The sequence below is a fragment of the Pleurodeles waltl genome, chromosome 7, assembly GCF_031143425.1.
Source record: "Pleurodeles waltl isolate 20211129_DDA chromosome 7, aPleWal1.hap1.20221129, whole genome shotgun sequence".
In the NCBI taxonomy this organism is placed as follows: Eukaryota; Metazoa; Chordata; class Amphibia; order Caudata; family Salamandridae; genus Pleurodeles; species Pleurodeles waltl.
Window position 1 is genome coordinate 78,680,657 of NC_090446.1, and position 25,872 is coordinate 78,706,528.

Below are 25,872 nucleotides of genomic sequence, written 5' to 3' on the forward strand. Positions count from 1 at the left end.
CTGTTGAAGTGGCAGCTGCTGATCAGAAAGGAGCAGGAGTGTCATATTTAGTATGGCCAGAATGGTAATACAAAGTCCTGCTGACTGGTGAAGTCGGATTTAATATTACTATTCTAGAAATGCCACTTTTAGAAAGTGAGCATTTCTTTGCACTTAAATCCTTCTGTGCCTTACAATCCACGTCTGGCTGGGCTTGGTTGACAGCTCCTTGTGCATTCACTCAGACACACCCCAAACACAGGGTACTCAGCCTCACTTGCATACATCTGCATTTTGAATGGGTCTTCCTGGGCTGGGAGGGTGGAGGGCCTGCTCTCACACAAAGGACTGCCACAACCCCTACTGGGACCCTGGCAGACAGGATTGAACTGAAAGGGGACCTGGTGCACTTCTTAGCCACTCTTTGAAGTCTCCCCCACTTCAAAGGCACATTTGGGTATAAAACAGGGCCTCTGCCCTACCTCATCAGACACTTGCTGGAGAAGAAACCTGAACCAGAAACTACATCCTGCCAAGAAGAACTGCCTGGCTGCTCAAAGGACTCACCTGTCTGCTTTCTACAAAGGACTGCTGCCTTGCTGTTGCCCTGCTGCCTTGCTGAACTCTTGTCTGGCTGTGAAAGTGCTCTCCAAGGGCTTGGATAGAGCTTGCCTCCTGTTCCCTTAAGACTCAGGACCAAAAAGACTTCTCTCTTTCACTTGGACGCTCCGTGCGCCGAAAATTTCGACGCACAGCTTGTTTCGCGGCGAGAAAAACGCCGCACTCCGACGCTGATCGACGCGACGCTCTTGGGACGATCGAAGATCCGACGCACGGCCTCGCAAGGACAACGCCGCCCGACCTCTAGAGGAGAAATCGACGCGACGCCTGCCGTGAGATCGTAATTTCAACGCGCAGCCCCGCAGATCGAAGTCTAGAGGAGAAATCGACGCGACGCCTGCCGTGAGATCGTAATTTCGACGCGCAGCCCCGCAGACCGACGCGCAGCCGGAGAACAAGCAGGAAAATCCACGCACAGACCCGGGACATCTGGTAATCCCCGCGATCCACAGAAAGAGACTGTCCGCGCGCCGGAAAACGACGCCCGACTTCCCCGCGTGGAAAATAACGACGCAAGTCCGTGTGTGCTGGGGAGAAATCGATGCACACACCCGTTTTCCACGCACCTCTTCTTTTGTGGCCCTCTGAGGAGATTTTCCACCAGAAACCAGGTACTTTGTGCTTAAAAGAGACTTTGTTTATATTCTAAAGACTTAAGACACTTTATATCACTTCCCTGTGATAGTTCTACAATTTTCCATTGCAACGTTATTCTTCTGACCTACAATTACCCTGATAAATATTATATATTTTTCTAAACACTGTGTGGTGTATTTTTGTGGTGCTATATGGTGGTATTGTATGATTTATTGCACAAATACTTTACACATTGCCTTCTAAGTTAAGCCTGACTGCTCGTGCCAAGCTACCAGAGGGTGGGCACAGGATAATCTTGGATCTACCTGTGTAGTTTATAAGACCTGGTAATGTAAAACTCCTAAATTCATTTTCCACTACTATGAGGCAAGCTCCTTTCATAGGATAGCATTAGGACTACCCTCATATAGTGTTTGAATGGTAGATTATGATCTGAAAGGAGTAACAAGGTTATATTTAGCATGGCCAGAATGGATGGTAATACAAAATCCTGCTGACTGGTGAAGTTAGATTTATCTGTGAATGGGTGTGTAAGTGGTTATGGGTGTGTAAGTGGTTTTGTGGGTCTGTGGGTGGTTGAGAGTATGAGTGACTGCATGGGTGTGTGACCTGGGGCTGTGAGTGGATGTGTGGGTGTGGAAGTGGGCATGTGAATGTGTGAGTTGGTGTGTAAGTGCATGTGTTGATCTGTGAATGGGTATGTAAGTGATTTTGTGGGTGGTTGTTTGAGTGGCTGGGTGTGTGAGTGGGTATAAGTAGTTGTTGGGTGTGTAGGTGGTTGTGTGACTGCATGAGTGAGTGTGTGAGTGGTTGGGTGAGTGGGTGAGTGAGTAGTTTTATAGGCCTCAGAGTGGGTGTGTGAGTGGCTGTATGAGTGTGTGAGTGAGTGTATGAGTAGTTGTGTGGTTTGTAAGTGGGTGTGTGAGTGAGTGTATGAGTAGGTGTGTGGGTATGTGAGAAGGTGTATGTGTTTTTTTAATTGAGATCTGGACCTGCAGATCCGCTGTGGAGCACACAGAGGGTTGCACCGAGCCCACCATGGATCTGTGGATAATTGCGCACTAAAACAAAAAACGTTTTGGGATAATTTCTTGCCCATGCAGGGTACCTCACAGACCTCCTCAACAGTCTCATAGTGTCAGGGTACCTCTAGGCTGACCTCTTCTTTCACTTTTAAATTTTATTTTCCACCCGGAACAGCGTCCCGATGAACAAAATGGTAGCCGCAGCTTTCCTCTCAAGTTGCAGCCAGCCGATCCCAGCATCGCTGTTGGCACGTTGATGCGCGGATCCACCACGTTGGAACTGTGGAGCACACAGAGGGTTGCACTGAGCCCACCATGGATCAGTGGATCATTGCGCTCTAAAAAAAACAAAAACATTTTTGGGATAATTTCTTGCCCATGTAGGGTACCTCACAGACCACCCCCCACCATCAGTCGCTGACCTCTTCTTTCACTTTAAAATGTTATTTTCCACCCAGAACAGAGTCCCGATGCATAAAATGGTAACTGCAGCTTTCCTCTCACGTTGCAGCCAGCCAAAGACAGCATCACTGTTGGCATGTGGATGCGCGGATCCACCAAGTTGGATCTGCTGTGCATCCGTATCTCTAGATATACATAAATCTTTTTACTTTAATAACTCAAAATCTACTGAACAGATTTACACCAAATTACAAGAGCACTCTTTCTGGACTAACACCTAGCTTTCTGCCAACATCTAGCCTTCTGTCAAATTTGGTGTAGTTCTGTTCAGTAGTTCGGACTGTAGTCATGTCTAAAATCCCTATGGGAAACTGCATATGGAAAACCATTTTGGGACCATCCCCCTTTATCTTGGGCTCCTCTTGATGGATCATCTCAAAACTTTGCGGACAGCAGCTGGTCACCAACAAACTAGTTTTGAAAATGTCATGAAGGTTCTCAAATGGCGCCAAAGTTATTAGCAAAACAAAAAATGCTATTCCCATGGAACCTAGGTCTGAATTCTCTCTCTCTCTCTTGCTCGCTAGATAGATAGGTAGATAGATTGATTGATAGATAGATAGATAGATAGATAGATAGATAGATAGATAGATAGATAGATAGATAGATGTGTGTGTATGTAAGTACAAATATTTATTGAGTATATGAGTATATATTTGTATACATATATAAAACATACATATAACATAATAAATACATACATTATGTACATATACATACACATATATACATGCATACATATATACACATACACACAGATATAGAAAAAAACAGCTATTACTTCACATTGTAAAGCAAAATATCTAATTGTAAAACAACGCTTTGTAAACAACAACAGTGCTTCATACAAATCTGTGGAAAAGGCATGCTTTGTAGCAACAAAAATATGGACAAATTATATTCTTTAATCCCACTCCTTTGCCACCATGTACAACCCCAATTTCTCCATTCACCATACATCTTTATAATGTGTATTCTTTAGGCTTCACTTCTTGGACATAACACATTTCTTTGCTTCCCCTCACTCCTTTGGAATAGGCCTTATGTCTTTGCTTATAACCTTAGAAATAACGCTCTTTTGCCTTGTTTTTTCCACCCTGCCTTTCCTCTCGCTTCCAGCATGCTAATGAAGAAAACTAAGTTCCTGTACCACTACAAGAACATGCGCTGGGCTCGTGGTCGCCACGAGACCTACCTGTGCTACATCATCAAGGTAAGGGACAGCGCCACTTCATGCTCTATGGACTTCGGCTACTTGCGGAACAAGTTTGGCTGCCATGTCGAGCTGCTCTTCCTGCGCTACATTGTGGGCTGGAAGATGGACCCTCATCGATGCTACCGCATCACCTGGTTCACCTCCTGGAGCCCCTGCTACGACTGCGCTCGGCACACAGCCGACTTCCTGCAGGAGCACCCCAACCTACGTCTTCGCATCTTCACCTCTCGTCTCTACTTCTGTGAGGAGCAGAACGCTGAGCCTGAGGGACTGCGACGCCTGCACTTGGCCGGGGTCCAGCTGGGGGTCATGACCTTCAAAGGTAAGGCAGACTGTGGTCAGAAGAGGGCCTTTAAGTTTAGGTTTTAGGTGGGTCCTTACCTTCAACGGTAAGGCAGACTGTGGTCAGAAGAGGTCCATTAAGTTTAAGTGTAACATGGGGTCAAACGTGAGGCAGACTGTGGTCAGATGTCCCTTATGGTCAGGTCTAAGTGGGGTCATGCCCCTCAAAGGTGGGACTAAACTTCTAAGGTTGATATAACTTTTGTTGATTTCTTGTGGCTTATCGTAGACTCCTTAATGAGTTTACTTTAGGCTATGAGATAATGTGCACATGGTTGGGAAAGGTGGGAGACGTGGAACAAATCATTGGCTGGGTTGGACTGGCCTATATGGTAATCTGGTAGTGCCTGATGGGCTAGTCTGACAGATCAGTGTGTGGGCCTTTTTTGCCGTTTGTGGGCATGTTTTAAGGCCAGGTGGGTCAGTTTCTACTGTTGACTTCCTAGGCATTACCCCAAACATTGCCAACAGCAAACACAAATGCATGCAGTGTCCTTTATCTTGCAAAATAACCATACAGTGTGTCTTTGCAAGTTCAAAACAGGACTGACATGCAAATGTAGGCCACTTTTTGGGCTTTCTGGTTCACTAAAAGGGGCCACTTCTATTTTGGCACCCAGGCCTATTTTCTGTCCCATTTCGACCCGGATCCTTGGTGTATATGGAGGGTGAGTGTCAATGTACCTCTCACTATCAGTTCTATGTCCAGTACCCACAAAAGAAAAAAAGGACAAATAGAAAGAACAATTCGAAAAGAGAAGCAGTGTGAGAAAAGTGTAAGGCAAAAGGAAGAAGAGAAATAAGAAGAGAGAAGTAGTAGAAGGAAAGAAGGAGGGGATGTAGGAAGGTGAGGTAGGAAAAGAAGGGTGGAACGTGATGAAAAATCAAAGGAAAGTGAAGGAGAAAAATTGAATACAAGTACATGAAAAGAATATGTAAAGAAGAAATAAAAGAGAAAAATAATGAAACAAAGATAGAATGAATGAAATAAAATATTGTGAAAGAGAGAAGAGAAGGGAAGAGAAGAGAAGAGAAGAGGAGAGGAGAGGAGAGGAGAGGAGAGGGTTCGGAGGGGAGGCGAGGGGAGATAGCACGTTGGTCGAACATACTGAATTATGTGACCTGAGTATGTAAACTGGGCTAATGTACGTCCAGCTGGCTTATTCGAGGGATGTCCCTTCCTAAGGCGTGTCCGAGTGGATGAATACAAAAATTCCTTTATCGTATGTCACGAAGTGTTCCAGAGACAGGGGATGTGTCCAAGGTGGGCAATGATCTAGGCAACTATTCTTAGAAGGGAAGGTGGCTTCAGGCCCTCTTACCGAGAACTGCACAACATAACTTCACAGTTCTTAATTAGCGCTGGGAAGCCCTTGGGCAGCCATGCGCTCTATAAATACTATCACATAACAGTGCAGGGCAGGCAACTTTACATGTGGGGGGAATAGCATATTACTTATTGAAGTACTCACTGTTGCATCCGACGGAATAGAAAGCTGAGGGAAGCAAATACGTACAGGACATTGCGTGGCTAGCACGTCAGTACGACCATAGGGGGCGTGCTTTGTGCGCTGCACAATAAATAGCTTCTGCAAAGTTCTCCTACCTGTGCTTAAATTGTGACAGATGTTGCAGGTGCTGGGCACCAGCACTCAATTTAGGGGCCTAGAACTTATTTTTCTTCGTTAGACTTTGATCCAGAACAAGAGAGAGAAAGCAGAAGAGGAGAAAAGATCGAGGAAGACAAATACAGGAAAATGAAGGCAAAGGAGGCAAGGGCCCTCTCTCCTCTGACACCGCATAATTCCAGTGGTTCTGGCTATAGGATGCGTCTAGAAGTCCACAAAGATGCAACCTTGCAGTATATTGTGATCTCGGGGCTCGTGAGTTGTTGAAACAATGTCACAACAGCAGTTCGTGTTCTTTGTGTCTTTCATTTAAAAAAAGGTTTATCTAGGAAGACTTGGTTTGGACCCCCTGGGGTGGGTGGATCATCACTCTGGTAAAGTGGGTTTACTCTGAACCCACCGAGCATCCCAAGACACACGTGTACCAGAGGTAGCCACATAACTAGAAGTCGTCCAGGCCTAGGACCTTTTCCCTGAACTTCTAAAAGAAGCTGGTACAGAGGGAAGGACCAGGGTCAGACCGACCTCTAGGGCAATCGGGCAGCACCTGATGGGCTGGTCTGACTGCTCAGTGTGTGGGCCAGTTTGCCGCTGTTAGCCGGCCTTTTTTATTAGCTGGTGGGCCGAGTTCCATGATATTACCACAAACCTGCAGCAAGAACAAAGCATGCGCTCTCCCAGAACTTGCAAAAAACTGTAGAGCATGTTCAAACTTGTGGCTATCTGATTAGCAAATGGGAGTCACTTTTAGTTTGGTGCCCGGACCCAGGTGAGAGAACCCTTTTTAAGGTTAAGAATTTTATTAGAGATTAAGAAGTAATAAATCACACGTCATCTCATTAACAATAAAATGATAGGCAATATACAGTAATATATAAAGATGACTATTGTGAAGAATTAAAAATAGCAAAGAGAAAGAAAAGATAAAAGCAAGGAAAAGAGGGAACCTTTTTGAGACACTGTCTGTGCAAATTTATCCCCACTGTGGGATGAAAAGTGAAAAAATGCTTACAATTCCCAAAAGACAGCAGCCCACAGACTGGAATTGTGCCTGGGGAGGACCAAATTATGCAGCAGTGTTGACTAAAGTATGTGGCATAAAAAGGCAAATTATGCGGTGTAATGCAGCACATTGTGTGACAATATCACTTTATTATTTTGTCATTTTTACACCTATTTACATTATCTGGGCAAGGGGTTAATCTCATTAGTATCAGTTTATCACACAGCAATAAGCCAGTCAGCCTTTGAAGAGGATCTTTCACAGCTCAGCAGCATGCGTTGAGAAGTGTTTGGTAACTTTTGATCAAATTTAGTTCGAAACATTTTTTGTTGTTGTTATATTCTGCAGATTATGCAGCAGGTGATGGATTGTGTGTGCAATTGTGGAAAGTCCATAAATATTCGGAAAAAGCAGCAAAATATCATAGTTCCAATAGCCCCCGAATCAGTCACCTCTAGCAATGGGGGCTCGTGTGGTCGATACATTGATAGACTATTTAAACTCTTGAACTGGTTGGGTTCAGGGGATTGGCGAAGTGATAGATAATAACGGCATCTCAAGCGCTCAAGCGCGTGAATCAAGGATAAAGGAACTTGTATTCTTGAACAGTATAACTAGGAGCGTTCTCCAAGGATGCTGTGTTTTCCATCACCCTGGGTGGGCTCAGCGATTGGCACAGAGACCAGAGCTTGTCATCGCCTTTGATGGACTCAACGATTGGCATAGGGAATGGAGCTCCAAGGGCTAAATTGACTGGGGTAGAGATACAGAGCTTTAATCTCTAGGATTAGTTGGATATGGGACTGGTACGGGGATCAGAGCTATTTTCGTTACTGATGGAGCACTCAGGATAGGTAGAGGGGTATTGAACTTTCAATCTCTAGGGGGGGGAAGAACTCAAGGGATAGGTAGAGGACTAGTGATGGATGGTCTCTGTGCATGGGCACTGGGGTACAGATGTTTCCACATGTACTGATGGACAAGCTCAAGGAATTGCCTCAGGAATGCACATCTCATTATCTGTGGTGAGTGATGGGTGGAGGAATTGCCACAGGGATACTGACTGCCCATCACTTGGACCGGACGGGCTATGGAGATCGGAACATTAATATCTCTTGGGAGAGGTGTGATAGAATTCGGTTTCCAAAAGTTTTTGATTCTCTTTTTTCTCCACTCAGATTACTTTTACTGCTGGAATACATTTGTGGAAACAAAGGAGAAGACCTTCAAGGCTTGGGAGGGCCTGCATGAAAACGCTGTGCGTCTGTCCAGGAAGCTGCGCCGGATCCTTCAGGTGAGAGGTGCTCCCACTTATGGTTGGTTTGACAATTTTCTCTATTCAAGCCAAATAGTTACTGGAGCAAAGCCAATAAGTCTCACCTATGGGACCTATTGACTTTGCCAATGGTCGTTAGTGAGGATAAACAAAAAAAGACGCAATGATGTGTCTCATATCCTTTTGTAGGCACACGTAACATGCATACACACCTAGAACAGGGGCAGTCCCTCCACATGGGTGGAGAAGCGTCACCCCACCAAACAAATGCAGCCGAATGGAAAAATAAGATGGTAATGAACATTATTGCCATTTTATTTTTCAGCGACCCATCCTGAACCGAATGTCAGGAAGGGGCGGGGCAATTGCTGCAGAGTGGCAGAAGGGAGCTGTGCACTTGTTTAAAGTGTGCATGTTCCTTTAGCCAGCCGCCGTCTTGCTACAGCCAGCCTGACGTGCGCACTTTAAACATCTCTAACTCAGCTGTCATAAGACAGCTGAGTTAGACAAAGCACAAGCCTCCAGGGCTCTGGTGAGCATTGAGAGAGGCCGCTCCCACCGATCCTGATGCTGATTTCATGCTGGTTACCAACATTAAATCAGTCTCAGGATTGGCCTGTGAAGGTTCCTGAGTCCCGTGACCTTTGCACGTCAGAGCTGGGAGCGACGGCGAGAGGGGAGAAGATCGTCGTCAGGTAAGTGCCTTTTTTAAAAATGTTATTCTTATTGTATCTCCACTCCTGCACCCCCATTGTAAATACGAGCCAGCCGCCACTGACCTAGAAAATGATGCAGATGCATTTTTTTTTAAATTTACCGCTCTGAGTTGGACTGGGGAGTGTGGGAAGCAACACAGAGGGCACAGGTTGGGAAGGAAGCAATATCTGACAAGGTGAAGCAACACATGGGGCAAAAGCAAAATAGAGGCCAGGGCGGAAGCAACATGAAGGGCGCGGGTTGAGGAAGCACTATAGAGGGTGTCGGGGAAGCAGCACAGGCGACAGAAAGGAATGAGGAGCGCAGTGTAGAAGAGAAGTACATGCTCTAGAAAGGTTAACGGGAAGCTGTTCTGGTGAAGTACATCGACAAAAAAAGCAATGTGGGGGAGAAGCACACAAGGGCGAGCACAATACAGAGGGTCTACAATTCAGGGCAATAGTTCACCTCTTCCTGAGGAAAATGTATTTCATATTTAATATTGACCACAACATAGTTTGTTTGTCATTACTTGGTGGATCTTCAAGCAAAAACATAAAATCTTTCAAATCAATGTATCTTTCTTCTGGCACAAATTTTGTCGGAGATGCACAATCAACAGTTGTGCTTTTTTGCGTTTGACACACACTCTTGTTGCTCTTTTTAATACAGCTATAGTTGACTTCTCAACTGACCGTTCATTTTTCTTTGTTCATTCTCTTTATCAGCAATCTCCTTTACAGTTTCTGCAGTTTTTTCATCATTTTACTTCAACCATTTTGCAATGCTCAGCATCTTTCTCTCATTCTTGAGCAAATCAGCTTTAATCTAGCTTCCATCTTCATTTCCATATACTTGATCTGCTTGAGTTTCAGCTGTTTCGTGGCCTGCACAAATTGCATTTTTTTGCCCTTTGATTTTGGGTTTTCGAGGTTCAAATTTCTTCTTTATTCATTGTTCTTCCACCTCTGGATCTACAAAGCAAACCTGAGCTCGACTTTGTGAGTCAACACCTTGTGTCACTGTTTCTTCGTCTGAGTACACACTCTTTTGTGTGTGATGTGTGGATCCAATACTACAATCCTCCACATTTCACAGCTGTATATGTTGTCATCAGTATCACCTGGAGCTCTCATAGCTCTTCCCATGATGACCTCATGGGCACTAAACACAGTCTATCTATTTGGAGTACATCTCATGCTAGACAACACCAATGGAACAGCATTTGGCAATTCCAAAGAAGTTAATGTACACACTTTTGCAAGTTTTCCTTTAATCATGCCATACCAACGATCCTCAACCCTGATGCTTCTGGATGATAACTACAATGGAACTTCTTTTTAATATTTAAAGCGGTGTACAAAATCTTCAGGATTTCATTCTTAAAATGTGTATCTTTGTCTGTCTTGAGGTGGCAATCCAAACCTTTGGATTAACTCCCTTAGTAGCATTTTGACAACAGTCAGTGCATCACTCCTTCTTGTTGGATATTCCTTAATCCATTTTGATGGTAAGCACATAAATAGTAATAGATACTTAAACTCATCACCAAATTACATCTGTATAAAATACACCCGCAATCTTGTCAAAGGGCCTGATGTTTTCCCTATATGACTCATCTTCACCCTGGTATTTTTACAACCCTTTTGAAATCAACAACAGGATGATGTGTTTGAATGCAAACGTCAACAGGTGTGCAATAAATTGCACAGTTTAAGTTGTATAAAAAATCACAACTTAATAGATTTACTGAACTTGTTTGACTAATTATAACCTCATGCTTTTTTATAGCTGAACCTATTTTTACAGGAACATTAGCTGACAACTTCTTAGTCACCTGTTTATTTGAAATGCCTACCACTTGGATTTATTGTCCCAAGAGGGTTGGGTTTGAAACTTCAACAGGTTTGACTGTGAAACAGGTAGCACCTGCATCTCAACAAAAATATGTGGGTGGCCATTAACTGCTCTCCCTACATATGGGCCATTCTTGTCTTGCTCTCGGGCTGCACCAAGCATACAATTAGTCTTCCTCTTAGGCACCATTATTGTACCTGAGTCGGTCCATTAAAGCTGTGTGTGTAGCTGCAAAATGTGAGAAAGTGCCACTAATTACTGGCTGTTTCACTTGAGGTTGAGCTATATTTTGCTGAAATTTAAAACTCTGTGAAAATCCCATCACATTATTCTGCATTTCAAATTGTAGAACTAGAGCTGACAGCCTAATTCAGTTGAACTGCCTTGTGTCCTGCATGTTTGCCTAATGTGCCAGAAAGGCAGGGACCATTGGCTGTGTCATCCCACCGAGGTCATATTCCGCGGCAGGAGGCACCATTTGTGTGCCATTTGCATGTTCTTTTCCCTCAATTTTACAATTTATTTTTCAATGGCCTTCTTTACCACAAATGTGGCAAGCTCCAGGTTTCAGCTGACAATTGTTAGCATTGTTATTAAAACCTCTAGCTCTACCTCAAAAATGTTTCCCTTCACCTCCTGGAGGACATTCGAATTGCACACGTGGTTGGCATTGATACTGGTTGACACCTTGCATCACAGAATTCCATTGATGTTACCCAAGCGGGGGCTTTTGTAGCTCTAGTCATGGCAGAGGACTGGAAAGGGCACTTATGCTACTGTTCCTGACCCCTTTCCTTGGGTACATCATCTTATGGCAGATGGGGAGGGGGAAAACATGCCTGGGCCAGGGTACCAGGTAATGGTCCACTTGTCTAGGCCCATTGTTCAGAAGATTGCCAAGGTGTGTGCAGGGGATGCCTCTGGCATGGTTATTCAGGCCTCATCTGAGTTGGCCTGTTCCTCTTGGAGAAGTTAGTATTCATCCTGTTGCCATGGCCCCTTGGTTTTCATAAAGCGTTTGATTATGTGGTGCAGGGAAGATCTGTTACTGGAGCAAGTCATGCTTCCACAGACTTAACAGGAATGATTTTAGGAGTGTATACTTCTAGTGAACACTGTAAATATTTTTAAATTCACATTGATTTTCTATTATGATCTAAAGATTTGAGGTCTTAAAAATGTTAAATAAATAAAATTATATTTACTTATATTTATAACTATATTAAATTGTTTAATTTATTTTAACCGTATTTCCTATGGGGTTTTATTCCAAGTCCACGCCGCTGTTCTTTTCTATGGTAGGGGATGCAGTATCAGTGGTTGGCCATACGTGGTGCTAGACATAATACTGTTTGTTTTTGGTGGTCGTAACTTACATGTGCAAATTTGGCTCCACCCTCTTTCAGGGAGTGGAGATATGTTAGTATAAACCCATAAGTAATTTTTCACTCAGAATTTATGAATAGCCATAAATAGTATTTTCTGAACTCAAAAATGTAAGAGTAAATTACACATGTGAATTACTCAGAGGTGTAAGTTACCTTAGTGAATAGCCCCAACAGTCTTCTGGGCTGAGTGGCACGTAAATAATCAATAACTGCCTTACAGGCGCTCCTTGCCCTTTAGATCACACTGTTAGTGTCAGGCTGAGGCTGAACCTGAGGCTGAACCCAGAAACAGCTCAGTCTTAGTGGCACCACTCACTAAAGTAAAAACACAAACATTATCATGGGCAGTGGGGACAGATATATAGGCACAATACTTTCTAATGAGAGCCAGGGGGAGGCAGCCACTCCATAGCACCTGTTCCAGCTTAGCCTTCACCCTTATTTCACCTTTCCTGATCTCCCCACTTATCTTTGCCTTTTCAAGCAACATGTCTCTGATCCCTCACTAGCTTTCTATGAAGTCCATGTTGTTCTCTTCTCTACTTGAGCCCTCTTTTCTTCTGTACGTGACCTGTTCTCATCTACTTATATCACAACTTGAAATACTATGATGTCTACCTCTGAACTCCCCTAAACTTCTCTCTCTGATATCCCATTTTGTTCTTGGTTTCTCTTATCTTCACTCCTTAGTTGAAGACTCTTCTCATTCTCTCCTAATTATCTCCTTTGTTTGTCTTCATTTCTTTAATAGCTTCATAGTTCTTTCTTTCTTGGCCTGTTATGTAATTTCTCTCATTCTATTTTCCCACAGCCGCTCTACGAGGTGGAAGATTTAAGAGATTCATTACATATTTTGGGATTTTGAGGAAACAATCAATGAAGAAGAACTTTTACAAACTTGGTTGATACCAGAACATAGTGCATCAAGCTCTGGTGGAAGCTTACCGTGCCAAAATGAGAGGAAGGACTTATTGCTCATCTAATTCTCCCTACTGAATAAAGTGCTAAGTCCTTTTTTAACAGGACAGTCCTCTAATGCACTGTTGGAGTGTCCCATTCTTGAAGAAGCAAGATTAGATGAAACTGCCGACCCTAAAAGTGATGCATTTTTAGAAAAGGGTATATGTCTTTCAGGGTTTCTTGCCATTTTCTGTAAACACATTTTTATTTGATTATGCTATGTATACACATATGTACCCATTTAAGTGTGAATTAGATCCCTGTCTTGCTGGTGTAAGGGGTCTGTTATGTAGTGCTTGTCCAGATCCTCTGATACATTCAAAAAAGTAAATTTTCTCTAAATAATGGGAACATAGCAAGTTTTCACAATTTTCTTTCAGCTACATTATTTTTAATGTTTCTCCCTAGGTGACCCTTGTCTTTCAAAACCTGAGACTTCTTGAACCCTTCTGGTTGCTCCTAGTAGCTAAAGGCGAATAGCTGGCCAAAATGATGCTTTGAGCATGACCAGTGGTTCACAGAAAGTAAAATACTCATTTTCTATGATAGGTCTTGCAAATTCTAACAGAGTTAATGGGATAACCAAACACTGAAGTTATTGGAAAACTGTGTCCACTTCTCAACTGCTCCAAGCAGAGGGTGGTGAGAAGTATGTTACAGGAGCAGATGACCAAAGACCCTATGAAGAAGCATTAGACTGTCTGCCCTTTGTGACTTTTCCTTCTGGAAGTCCTAAGTGGACTTTTTCTCAGCCCTTAAAATGGCTGGAGCTTAAGCCTTGTGAGCTGCATGGGCTAGAAGAGACTGCTTAAATTTGCTAAGCACTAGCATCCCTTCGAGTTACATCTTGGATCGTATAAGTTGTAAACACTCCTGTTTGTCTTTGTTGTGGTTCTTTTTAACTGCTATATTTTTCTAATTGTGTAATAAAATTATGTGCTTTTTTACTATTGAACTGAAATTTATATATTTTGTGTGTGTTTAATGATGTTAGTATAATATAAGTACTATTAACCCAGAGGCATAGGTAAACTTTCACTGCTCGACAAAAGCTATCACTCGCTAGTCACCCTACATTAACTATAATTTGTGCCTTCTCCATGCACTGCTTATACCCTTTTGTATTACATCATTAATAGCATTTTAAATTATAGCATTCCTAACAATACTCATGACGTGTAGTGAGAAAACAATTGAGAACACTGTGCATGGTTATAGTTAATTTAGTGTGGCTAGCGAGTTCACAACACTGGGTACGTGGGTGCATGAGTTATAGGACGTTTCAGACGTGCACAAGTTTAACTGTAATTTGTAACTATAACTTTCACATTTGTAAGGTTTGTGCAGTTTAAGTTGGTTTTGCATAGAAAGAATAAGTAACTTTTTCCAAACTATAGTTAAGCTTTAACACCTTTTCTTTTTTATTGAATGTTTATGTGGTTTTTAATGCATGAAAAGTGTTTTGGAACATGACACATAAAGAAATTCATCATTGTTTTTCAGAACAGCCATACAGATTCATATAAAAATGTGTCTGTTTTACGTAGAAATATATATACATGGATCTGATGAGGTACAATATTCCATGCCTCTGTCATTTGCTTGAAGAAGAAAGCTGTATTGCTTTCCAACAGTCAGCACAACCTCTATAGTTGTTGCTGGTATAGAAGTATTGGGATGCATACATAGCTCATTTAGTGTTACTTTCTAACAGTCACCATAAAATGTATGGTTGTTGGCTGGTTGTTGGCTGGGCTCTATTTATAGGTCACTTGGTGCTATTAACCAATGACATAATGCTTTACAAATTTGTGGTTATAGAATATGTAAAAACAAAACACAGGTTGTTCTAACAGGCAGTCTATATTGTGAGCATGTTCATTTTGTAATATATATATATATATATATATACATATATATATATATATACATATATATATTTGTATTTCCTAAGTACCATGGTAACTCTAGAAACCTTTGTGATAGTACTGCAGTACTTCAGATTTGTTAAAGGATTATAACTCTGTCTATTATAGGAAACAGGAAGTTTACACATTGTTTCACCATTTCCAGTGAGATCTGCAAAGATAAGGTTATAGTGTGTCCCAGAGGGAAAATCTTGTGCTGAAAACCCACTTTTATGTTTGAGAATCAGGGGTATGCCCACATACCCCACTGAAACGAGGCCATATACTTGACATACATAAAAATACATGTATAGTGGGGACAAATTATCCAAAAACGTAATGCCAAATCAGAGTATACTAATTACTACGAGGCCACAGCTATAATTTAAGTAAACAATTCCTTCCAGAGGTCCTACAGCTAGTGAACTGGCTCAAGTACCATCAACATTCACATGTTTATGTCAGAAAACATAGTGATATTATAGAACATCATTAGTTATAATATAAGCCACAGTTAAAAACTGAATTAAACACACAAACATTTAATATGTCACAAAAATTAAATAATGTCATCATTTTGTTTTCCATTAAGAACTCATTGTGGCTACGTCCTTATTCCAAATCAGTCCTTATGTGAGGTAGTCCCTTAAGGCAGTATCACAGGACACATAATTGACCTCTAGTTATTCCAATAGAAAGGCGCCCCTTGAAAATGCTTCGATCCACTTCAAAGTTAAATAGACTCCTCCAAAAAGAAATGTTGACACGTTTCGGCCCCCAAATCACAGGCCTTCTCAGGACAACACTGGGAAGACTTATAGATCTTAGCTCAAAGGCAAAACCATCTTGAAAAAAACAAAAGACATTGAAATTATTTTGTACACGCTTGGGACAGCCATGCATGTGCTGAGCAGGTCTTTCAATCAAGTGGCTATTGCTCTATCCATAGTTCTGAAAACTCCCAAAAGAAATAAATCAGCTCCGCAATGAATGCGATTCCCTAAATGGAGTTGCAATTTTAGGGAATCGCTATTTTAGCGATTCCTTGAAATTGCACTGCGAATGCCTTTCATACAATCTGACAGGCATTTTTGCATTCTCAAAGGGTGGAATATTGTGATTCTCATCGTTTGCGAATGCAAAAAGCTTTGATACATCTGTCCCTATGTTGTCTGGAGTTTTTTTTCCTTTGACAGCTGGAGCAAAAAAAAAAGAAATGCCAAACTGGTAACATGCAACCTTTGAAAAAAGGGTAATTTCCCACCTCAATCAAAAACAGTACTCTTTGGGATGACAGGAATGACACCTGAAGGTGAGCCACCCAAAATGATTGCTGCAGGTTGAAAGAGGGCCGGAAAAGGAATTGCAAGAGGCCGCAGTAGCAACGTCGGACATTGCAAGACCTTCAACTCCTTGTCAGTAGGACCTCCATGACCACCAACTCCATCTGACCCGACACCAGTGACTGCTTTTGGTACCGGTGTGGCAGTCCATTTATTGAGGCAGGATATACACATTATGGACCAGTATGCCAGTACAGCAACATAATATCTCCTGTGCCATACAGTGATTGTTGCAGGAGACAAAGATCTCAACATACACTGTGAGCTTGTCATCCTTAGTTTTTCCCCTTTGTTATTCTCCTGTTTTATGGTCATTTTTGTGTTGGTTGGCCATGTTGACCTGTGGGGAAAAAAAAACCTTATAGAAAAAAGTTAAGAAATGGAAGGAAAAAAGTTATTTCTCACATGTAATCAAAAATCTCAAAATAAAAAGTTTGTGCCTCTATTAACCATCTTTTTTCAGGTATCAGAAATACAACATTGTAATTAATACAGAGATGAAAGGTAAATATGAGGTAAGTTAAAGATGTGTCTTATGGTGACTCCATGTTACATGGTAAGTTTATAATAGAGTATTAAAGTGATATCTGATTGTATTTACAGTAGAGTGCATTATCGTAGAGTGGAGTGGCGTAAAGTGGAGTGGGGTGTCACAAAGTGGAGTGGTGTAGAGTGAATTATCGTATAGTGCAGTGTCGTCAAGTGCAGTCTCACAAGTGTAGTATTGTCAAGTGGAGTGTCATTGAGTGTAGTGTAGTACAGTGGCATAGAGTGAGCTGAGTCTTGTAGAGACGAGTGGCATATGATGGAGTATCTAGGAGTGGAGTGGCATGTAGTACAGTGGAGGAAAGTGATGTAGAGTGGAGTGTTGTACAGTAGAGTGTCATACAGTGGAGGTTTGTAGAGTGGAGTTTCATACATTGTGGTAGAGTGGAGTAGAGCTGTTGAGTATCATAGAGTGTCATACACTGGAGTAGAGGGGCATAGGTGGAGGAACAGGGTGTTGTACAGAGTATTGTTGAGTGGTGTAGACTATAGAAGGTTATTGTAGAGTAGCATAGACTGTAGTAGAGTGTTGTAGATTGTCTTATAGTGGAGGGGTGCAGAGTAGAGTGACATAGAGTGGAGTGCCATGTCATTGAGTGGCAGGCCATAGAGTGTCTTAGAGTGGAGGGGCGCAAAGTGGAGTTGCATAGAGTGGCGGGGCCTCTTCTAAAGTGGAGGGCATGTCGAAAATTGAAGTGGTGTGTAGTGGTGTAAAGTGGAGTAGAGAATCTTACAGTGGATTGGCATGTCATATAGTGGAGTGGAGTGGATGGCGTAGAGTGGAGTAGATTGTTGTTAAGTGGAGTGTCGTAGAAAGATGTGCCTTCGACTGGAGTGTCGCCAAATGAAGTATAGAGTGTTGACTCGTACAGTGGAGTGTTGTAGAGTAGAGTTTCATACACTGTGGTAGAGTAGAGTACAGTGTCATAGAGTGTTTTAGAGTGGCATACAGTTGAGTACAGTGTCATAGATTGGCATAGAGTGATGTAGAGTTTCTTTGAGTGGATGAGTGTAGAGTGTTGACAGTGGAGTAGAGTATCATAGAGTGGCATACTGTCTAGTAGAGTACTGTAGTTTGGAGTAGAGTGTAGTAGAGTGTTGTACACTGTCTTACAGTGGAGGGCATAGAGTGGAGTGCCATGTCATACAGTGGCATGTCACAGAGTATCTTGGAGTGTAGGGACATAAAGTCAAGTGGGGTAGAGTGTAAAAGCATCTTGTAAGGGGAGTGGCATATGGTAAACTGGAGTGGCATTTAGTGTTGTACAGTGGAGTAGAGTGTTGTACAGTCAAGTGGTGTCTCGTACAGTGGATTGCAATTGCATGTCAAAGAGTGGAGTGAAGTGTTGTTGAATGGAGCCTCATACAGTGGAATGTCTTTGAGTGGAGTGTCGTCGAGTGGAGTCTTCTGGAGTACACTGTTGTCGAGTGGAGTGTCATTGTATGTAGTGTTGTAGAGTGTTGTAGAGTGCAGTGATGTAGAGTGGGGGGCATACAGGGGAGAAGTGTAGGGTACAGTGGAGGAGACTGTCCTAGAGTGGAGTCGCGTGCAGTGGAGAATCATACAGTGGGGTGTTGTACAATGTAGTTTCATACCCTGTGGTAGAATGGAGTAGAGTTTTGTACAGTGGCATACAGTGGAGTAGATTGTCATACTGTGGCATAGAGTGATGAAGAGTATAATAGAGCGGAGGAGTGTAGAGTGTTGCACAGTGGAGTAGAGTATCATAGAGTGTAGTAAGTACTGCATAGTGGCGTACACTATAATAAAGTGTCATACAACGTCTTATAGTGGAGGGGTGTAGAGTGGACTGATGTAGAGTGGAGGGCTGTAAATTGGAGTGGGGTGGAGTTCTGTAGAATGGAGTCTTGTAAAGTTGAGTGGCATATCATAGATTAGACTGGTATAGAGCATTGTAGAGTGGAGTGAAGTGTTATAGAGTGGAATGACGTGTTGTACAAGGAGTGGAGTCCATCTCATCCAGTGTCATAAAGTGGAGTAGAGTTGCGTAGAGTTGAGGGGCATACAGTAAAGCATAGAGTTGAACAGTGGAGTGGCGTTGAGTGGAGTGCCATGTCTTATAGTAGAGTGGAGCGGTATGTCATAGTGTGATGTGTCACAGAGTGGAGTAGAGTGTTGTAGAGTGGTACAGAGTGGAGTAGAGCACCACAGCTGCAACAAGACCTCAGCATGAGGACCTATCCACTTCCTGTGCACCGAAAACCAGCACACCAATCCTATGCTCCCCAGTCCTGGCCTCTGTTGAGCCACCAACAACTCAGCCTCCAGTTCTGCCAGGATGAAGTGGTTTGGGGGCACACTTCAAGGACACACGCTAGTGGGGATAGGGGTCATGGGAGGGAATCTGTGGGCCAGCCAAGGAAGGCCACTGGGGTGTAAGTTAGCCAGAACACCCATGACCAAGTCTTGGGATCAGTCCAACAACTCCAAGGGGTGATGGGCCAGCACCTAAATTAACTCCGGGACATTAAGCAGGTGCATAGGGAGAGCAATGCAGAGATACAGTACACCAATTCCAATTTCTGCTCCATGACTGGGGTGGTGTATGACATTTATCACATTATGCGCCTGGCTTTTCCCAGTCCATCTACCCCTGTCTGTGGTCACTCAATATCTGGGCAAAGTACAACACTGGCAGCCACAGACAGGGAGGCCCTGCCAGAGGAAGAGTCTGCCCCTACCACCACAGTCTCTGCACCTGAGCCCCCCCCCCCCCCCCCCCTCCGGAGGGGATGGTCTGTCATCTGGACCAGCAGCAGAGGATGGCAAAAACCAAAACCATCATCTCCTAGAGACACCAAATCTTATTTCCTCCTAGTGTGCCTACCATTCACTCTGTGAACTGCACCATGGATATATTTACCTTTTCAGAGGACAGTAGTATTTTGTACATTGGAATTCAAACTACATTTGGCTCTACCTCCATGTTTCCATCCACCAAGACAGACTCTTGTTAGTTTGTTTCATTTTATTTTATTTCACCTCACACTTGCTTTTTTCATCAGAGTAAATCTAATGGACACAGAGTACAAGACTCTTGTTTGATTATTTGTGGCTGTTCCTTTGTTGTGTTCATCTTCCATCATCATGTTGGGATAGCTATTGAACCTCCATTTAGGAAAAAATGTTGCAACTACAAAGAGGAAAAGTGTCAACAAATTTATTGAAAGTAAACAAACTAGACTGAGAATGTATGTGGAACATATTAATGTTACAAACAGGTCCTTGTAGTAATGGCTTACAAAAACTACTTCTAACCCCAATATCTGTGACATTCAGGGTTATATGGTCCACTACCTTGATACCATGGAAGAAAGGGAACATTCAATGACAAGAAATAAATAGGCAAACTATCACTGATACCTGACCTCAGTTAGAGCCACACATCCTGCCCTCACTACAAGAATACTAGATCAATAACACAAATACTCTACATCATGACAGTGGCAACATTTGAGGTCACATGGCCAGTACAGGACACTGTGGCAATATCTGGGGCAATGGCACATTCACAATTCAGTTGTGCGCTAAATAAAAGTCCCATTACCTGTGATGAAACACATCAACACCTATCACAGCAGTCAACAAATGGAAGATTTTGCCAATGTGAAGGAAGAACAGTGTTCTAGGGCTTGACATACATGTGTGGTTTGAACAACTCAAGTGGCACATATTTGCTTGATGGCACCATCACACAGAAAACAGGTCAGACAAAATCTTCAGGACTTCCATGCTATCAGAGTGCAGGTTGTCTTTGGGGAAGATTTGTCCATCCCAAATGGGTGTCTGTCCCAGAACCAACACATGTAAACTTTGTGCTTCAAAACAGCAACATATCACAGCAAATGTCACAATGTTGAAAGGTCCGAATGAAGATAAAGGACATGGTGAAAGACCCTGAAACTAAATAACAAGGGGAAATTAATTTTACCACATATTAAATTGAAATCACTTGACAAGTTATGAGGACACACATATTAGCACAAGCACAGTTAATCTATGTCAATGACCACATAACTCAATGTAGGGTAAATCTGATACACTAACATCTTTGCCTTGAACTTTCCTGCACTGACCATTTCTAAGAAATTACCACAGCAGACAGATATGTACCCTACGGCACAAGTGGTAGTGACATTGGAGCTTAAAATGTGTAAAGGGATACAAACACTCAGGTGAAGAAGTGGACAATCACATCTTGACGTAAGTCAACTCCTTCTTCTTCATCGCTGTCCTCTTCATAGAGCATTTCAACATCCTCCCCTGGGGGCTCATTACCGTCTCCCTCCTCTGCAATTATAGGGATGTCTCTCCTCAGGGTGATGTAATGGAAAATTTAGTAGGCAACCCTGATTAGGCACACCTTATTGGGTGAGTAGAGGAAGTCTCCACCAGTCTTGTCTAGGCACCTAAACCTAGCCTTCAGGTGCCTGAAAGTCCACTCCACTGGTCTCCCCGTGTTCATCCATGGGCCTCACTGAAGCATACTACCCCTGACACTTTTGGATTCCACAGAAGCGCCAATAACCACAGACAGTTAGGATATGCTGCACCTCCTACACGGAAGCAACACATCAACTGATCAGTCACATGTCAACCCATTGTTCCTTCCTAAATGAGGATTCAGGCAAAAGAGCAACAAGTCATGTCATACTTACCAACAAGCCAGGCCTTCTCTGGTCCAAGTTGTGACATCTGCACGGGTATATTGCTGTTTCATAATATGAATGAATCATTTGCTGATCCAGGGAGAAGGGCATACGCACTTCATGTATAAGTCTGGTAAGCAGACAAATTGCATATTGATGGAATGAAAGTTCTTCAGATTGTGGTAGATGTGTTCTCTGTTGTGTGGTAGCACCACAGCAATATGCATGCCATCTATTGCTCCAACCACATGTGGTATTCCACCCAAATCATAGAATTCTCCCATCACAGTGGCCAAATCCTGTTGTCGTGGGAATTTGATGCAATTGTTGTTGTTTTTCATCAGGAAAGCAAGGACTTCTTCTAGTACACCACTGAATGTTTGCTGGGACATGTCCCCAGATACTGCCACAGTGTATTGAAAGGTGTCAGTGGCTACAGAATGCAGTACTGCTATGAGTTTTACTGTTAGGGCTGTTGAATTCCTATTGTGAGGCAGGAGATCAGGCTCCAACTGCTGACACAAATCTAGGATAGTTTGTCTATTTAGATGATATTGCTTGATGATGTCCCTTTCCTCCATGGTGGTCTGGAAAGGCCTGGAACACCTGGAGCTGTTGCCTCCTACCCGTGGCAGGGTTAAGACGCCTGTACATATGGAACAGAAAAGATCAGGGGAAATTGTCACTCCATACTTTTAATGTCAATACACATCAGAATTCGGCGTAACTGTAGAAATATCATTGGGTAACACATGTACACACATTGACATTAAATATTTGGACCACTAAGATCTTACAAAATACATATTTAAGATGTTTTGGTCATCATGTGAAAATAATACATTTGAACTGTATTATTAGCACTTTTTTTGTTTTTTTTTAATATAGTTAATGGAGGTAATACTTCCCCCGCAGCACTATCCTTGTCAAAGCAGTCATGGTTCAGCATTTTATCATGTTGTATCTTGCCAACAAAAGTATCATTGACATCTGTCATTTAGAAATGCACTATCCTCCATTTTGAGTGCTGGTGATGCACAAATGTGCAGCTTCACACCCTAAAATGGCGGCTGCCTGACCTTGCCATCAGGACATTTGCTACCTGATGGCAGTCAGCGGAAGTTGACCACATAGTAGGTAGTAACCTCCACAATGGGCCCTGCCATAGACTAATGTGTATGACAGCTACACACGAAAGCCAATGGATGTGTTCGTCTCCACCACGGATTGCATCCGCTGTGTACTTGTATGCACTGTTATGAAAAAACACTCACTTACCACCTGACGCTGCAGACATCAAGACCTCCTCATTTTTTATGGTTGTTACTGACCTCTGGGAGTCAGGATGCTGTTCGAAGCATCTGACAGGGCCCCCCTGCTTTCTCTCCTGAGGAGCTGGAGCTCCTTGCCAGGGAGGTTCTGACCCTCTACAGCTAACTCTGTGGGACCCCAGAGGAACAGATAAATGTCTGATTGGGGAATGTCTGACTGAGTAACCTCTTCTTTTATGATTAAAAAGGTATGTGGTTTATTTTTGGTAATGTGGGTGGTGGTGTGCTTGGAGCTGACAGAAAGTATAGCTGGGACATATTTTTGCGACCAATGTCTGAAATGTCTGTGTAAGGCAATGTTTAAGTCACCTAACAGTAAATTCTGTAATGTGTGTCCAGGTAACACACAAATCCTATTTCACCACACAAACTGCAGGCTACTAGCTGCCAGAGTACCAGTAGAATTATCAACAACATACAGTCAATGTTGAAAAGACAGTGATGTTGAGCGAAAAATGTGGAGGGTCTGGAGTTGTTTGATGCTGTACTGTCACCCGGGATTCCAGCACATATTGTGTATCAGTTTGCTCTGTATGGTTTAAACCTGTCATGGAGCAAAACACAGGTAGACTTATTTTAGGTGCAATACTGGTGACACTGGCTCACCCTCATCCACCCCAGTCTGTTCTCTCAGAAATCACACTTGTTCAAACAACCCACAAATCCCTGCTCTCATTCATTGACACATAGCAGCCCTCATACTTTGCCCTCAGTCACTGTAGGTGATGCAGACCATGAGTTCTGAATCATGGGAGTTTAGGCAGAAAACCAATGTAGCTGTGGGTATGATTATGTGCAAGGATTGTACAGGTTGTTTAGCCTTCAGTAGCTCACAATGATTGTGATTGATCAGGGGTGGCTCTCACAACAGAATCTGTTGCATAGTTCTGGCCAGGATGATGTTGTAGGTCTGATTAGGTTACATGATAATCTAGCAAGTTTTGATGGTGCACATTAGATCACTGCAAATCAGTATTTTCACTTTATCTATGACAGTTTTATGGTAAACAATCTAATAATTGTTTCATAAATGTACGTGCGAATTTATGAACACTAATGTCACAGCAGTTCTGCCGTTCTGCCCAACAGTGACACTGAATTGTCTTTTCCTGTACTTTTAGGTCATCCATACATGTCAACACCCATCAGAAGTGGGATATCTGGAAGGCCTTTGCCAGGAAGGTGTGGTTCCTAGGGGTCCACAACCAGCTTACCCTGTATCGTCATAAGAGGTGGGAGGACCTGCGTCGGGCTACCAGAAAATCAACCAAGAGCCAGGTTGGGCAGTCCTCCCTGTGATCCAGGCAGGCGTGCCGCACCCTTACCCCCCTATTGCCCACATCCTTGTGGTAGCTTACCCGGAGCTTGATAGGCAGTTGAGGGCCATACACCAACAACAACGTGGTAAGTAATTGTCTGTAGATATTGTTGTGATTTAACCTCTTTACTTTCCAGCTATATTGTATGCCATCAACTTGAGGAAGACACACCTCCAAAGCCCATGATGATTTCTGGAGGTGACAGTTGATCAGACACTGTCTGATGCTGTGTGCGACGTATTGCTTTGTGCTGTAGCATGCCACTAAGTTCCCCCTCACAAGGCAAGTGCTGTTGTGGACAGACACTTGGCTGCATGCAAATAAAGGGACTGCCAGCATTTTCACAATCACACAAGGGACGGTTTCACAAATCATGCCCCATGAAATGATTGGGTTAGGTGTGATGGTACATCACAAACGTGTGTATTGAATTCAGGCTTCATTACTGGTGACCGTGGCAAACTGCACAATTATGAAGCAGCTGGTATATCAGACTTGACACTGCTAAGTTGGTGCTATGACAACGTCAGCATGTGCATCTGCACCCAAAGGTTTGATATTCCTTGTACAGTGGCATCATTCCTTATCTGACACATGTTTGAAAGCAGTTTCTCCAGCAAACTTATGATACTTTATGTGGACACTAGCTGGTGGACCCAAGTCCTTACTCCTTCACAAATGTGCAGATGAGGCCGTCTGTGACCGGTTACATGAACTTCTATGCCAAACTGTATTGAAAGCAACAGACAGGAATGTGTACACATTGGTGAGAGAGTTGTGCTTCCTACAGTCAACATTTTTGTGTCCTTAGTCCTGCACAGAGAAGAAAATGATGATGGAGAGCAATGTGATACTGAAAGGGACATTTGTATGTGAAAGGTAATATCACATAGATGTTGTAGAGTCAGATTCTGGGCAGACATTTTCCACCCAACAAACATACCCTTTGGGAGAAGGCAACCAATTATAGCTCTGTACAGCAGTAATTGCGAGATGGTGCCAGGCCTCTGTGTTTACTCATGCCGTTGGAACCCCTTGTTATGGAATGGACTACAAGTGTGTAAGTCACAAAGGAACGATGGGATAACTGAACTTGTTGCAAATGTTGTGTGATGCACATTGATGTCCAATTGTATTCTCACAGATAAACTATAACTGTTGTATCTTTTGTTTCAGCATGAACTCGGCAAGGCGAAGGTGACAGCAGCCACATCTGAGGGGATTAAGGTGGCCACTGGGTATCAGGTGTGGACACCACAGACACTGAGGGACACAGTGGCATGGAGGGTGAGGTCACTGGCCAGGACGCCACGAGTAATTCAATATCTTCCTTGAAGGCCTCCAATGAAGATGAGTCCCTTGTGGGTCCGAACCCGGTAGAGGCTGTGACACCTGCATCTTTATCCACCCCCCACATTCCAATCTCCAACCTCCCTCTTGCTCTCCCTGCACTTGGCCATAGCCACCTACCTAAAAGGGGCAGCTTCAACTTTGCTGCAGGCACCTCTGGCCCGGTGTCCCAGGCTGCGCTCACTGAGGAGGCTGTTGATCTTTTAAGGATGTACACTGTAGGCCAGACCACACTATTGAATGCCATCCAGGGCTTGGCTGTTCAGAACACCCAGATGCTGCTTACCTGGTCATTCCAGGGTCTGGCCTCATCATTGGCCGCAGCCTCCCACCCACCCAAATCTCAAGCACAGAC

The 25,872-nt window shown here is 43.1% G+C and overlaps 1 protein-coding gene across 1 annotated transcript in view; it reads left to right on the plus strand.

Moving 5' to 3' along the window:
* The window catches only part of AICDA (activation induced cytidine deaminase), a 32,056-nt gene extending 18,056 nt beyond the window's left edge, over positions 1-14,000 (plus strand). The window contains exons 2-4 of the mRNA XM_069201940.1: positions 3,804-4,222; positions 8,052-8,167; positions 12,902-14,000. Of these exons, the coding sequence (XP_069058041.1) occupies positions 3,805-4,222; positions 8,052-8,167; positions 12,902-12,955 (588 nt within the window). The 5' untranslated portion in view covers position 3,804 and the 3' untranslated portion in view covers positions 12,956-14,000. The remainder of the gene's footprint in view (positions 1-3,803; positions 4,223-8,051; positions 8,168-12,901) is intronic.
* Positions 14,001-25,872: the final 11,872 nt, after the last annotated feature.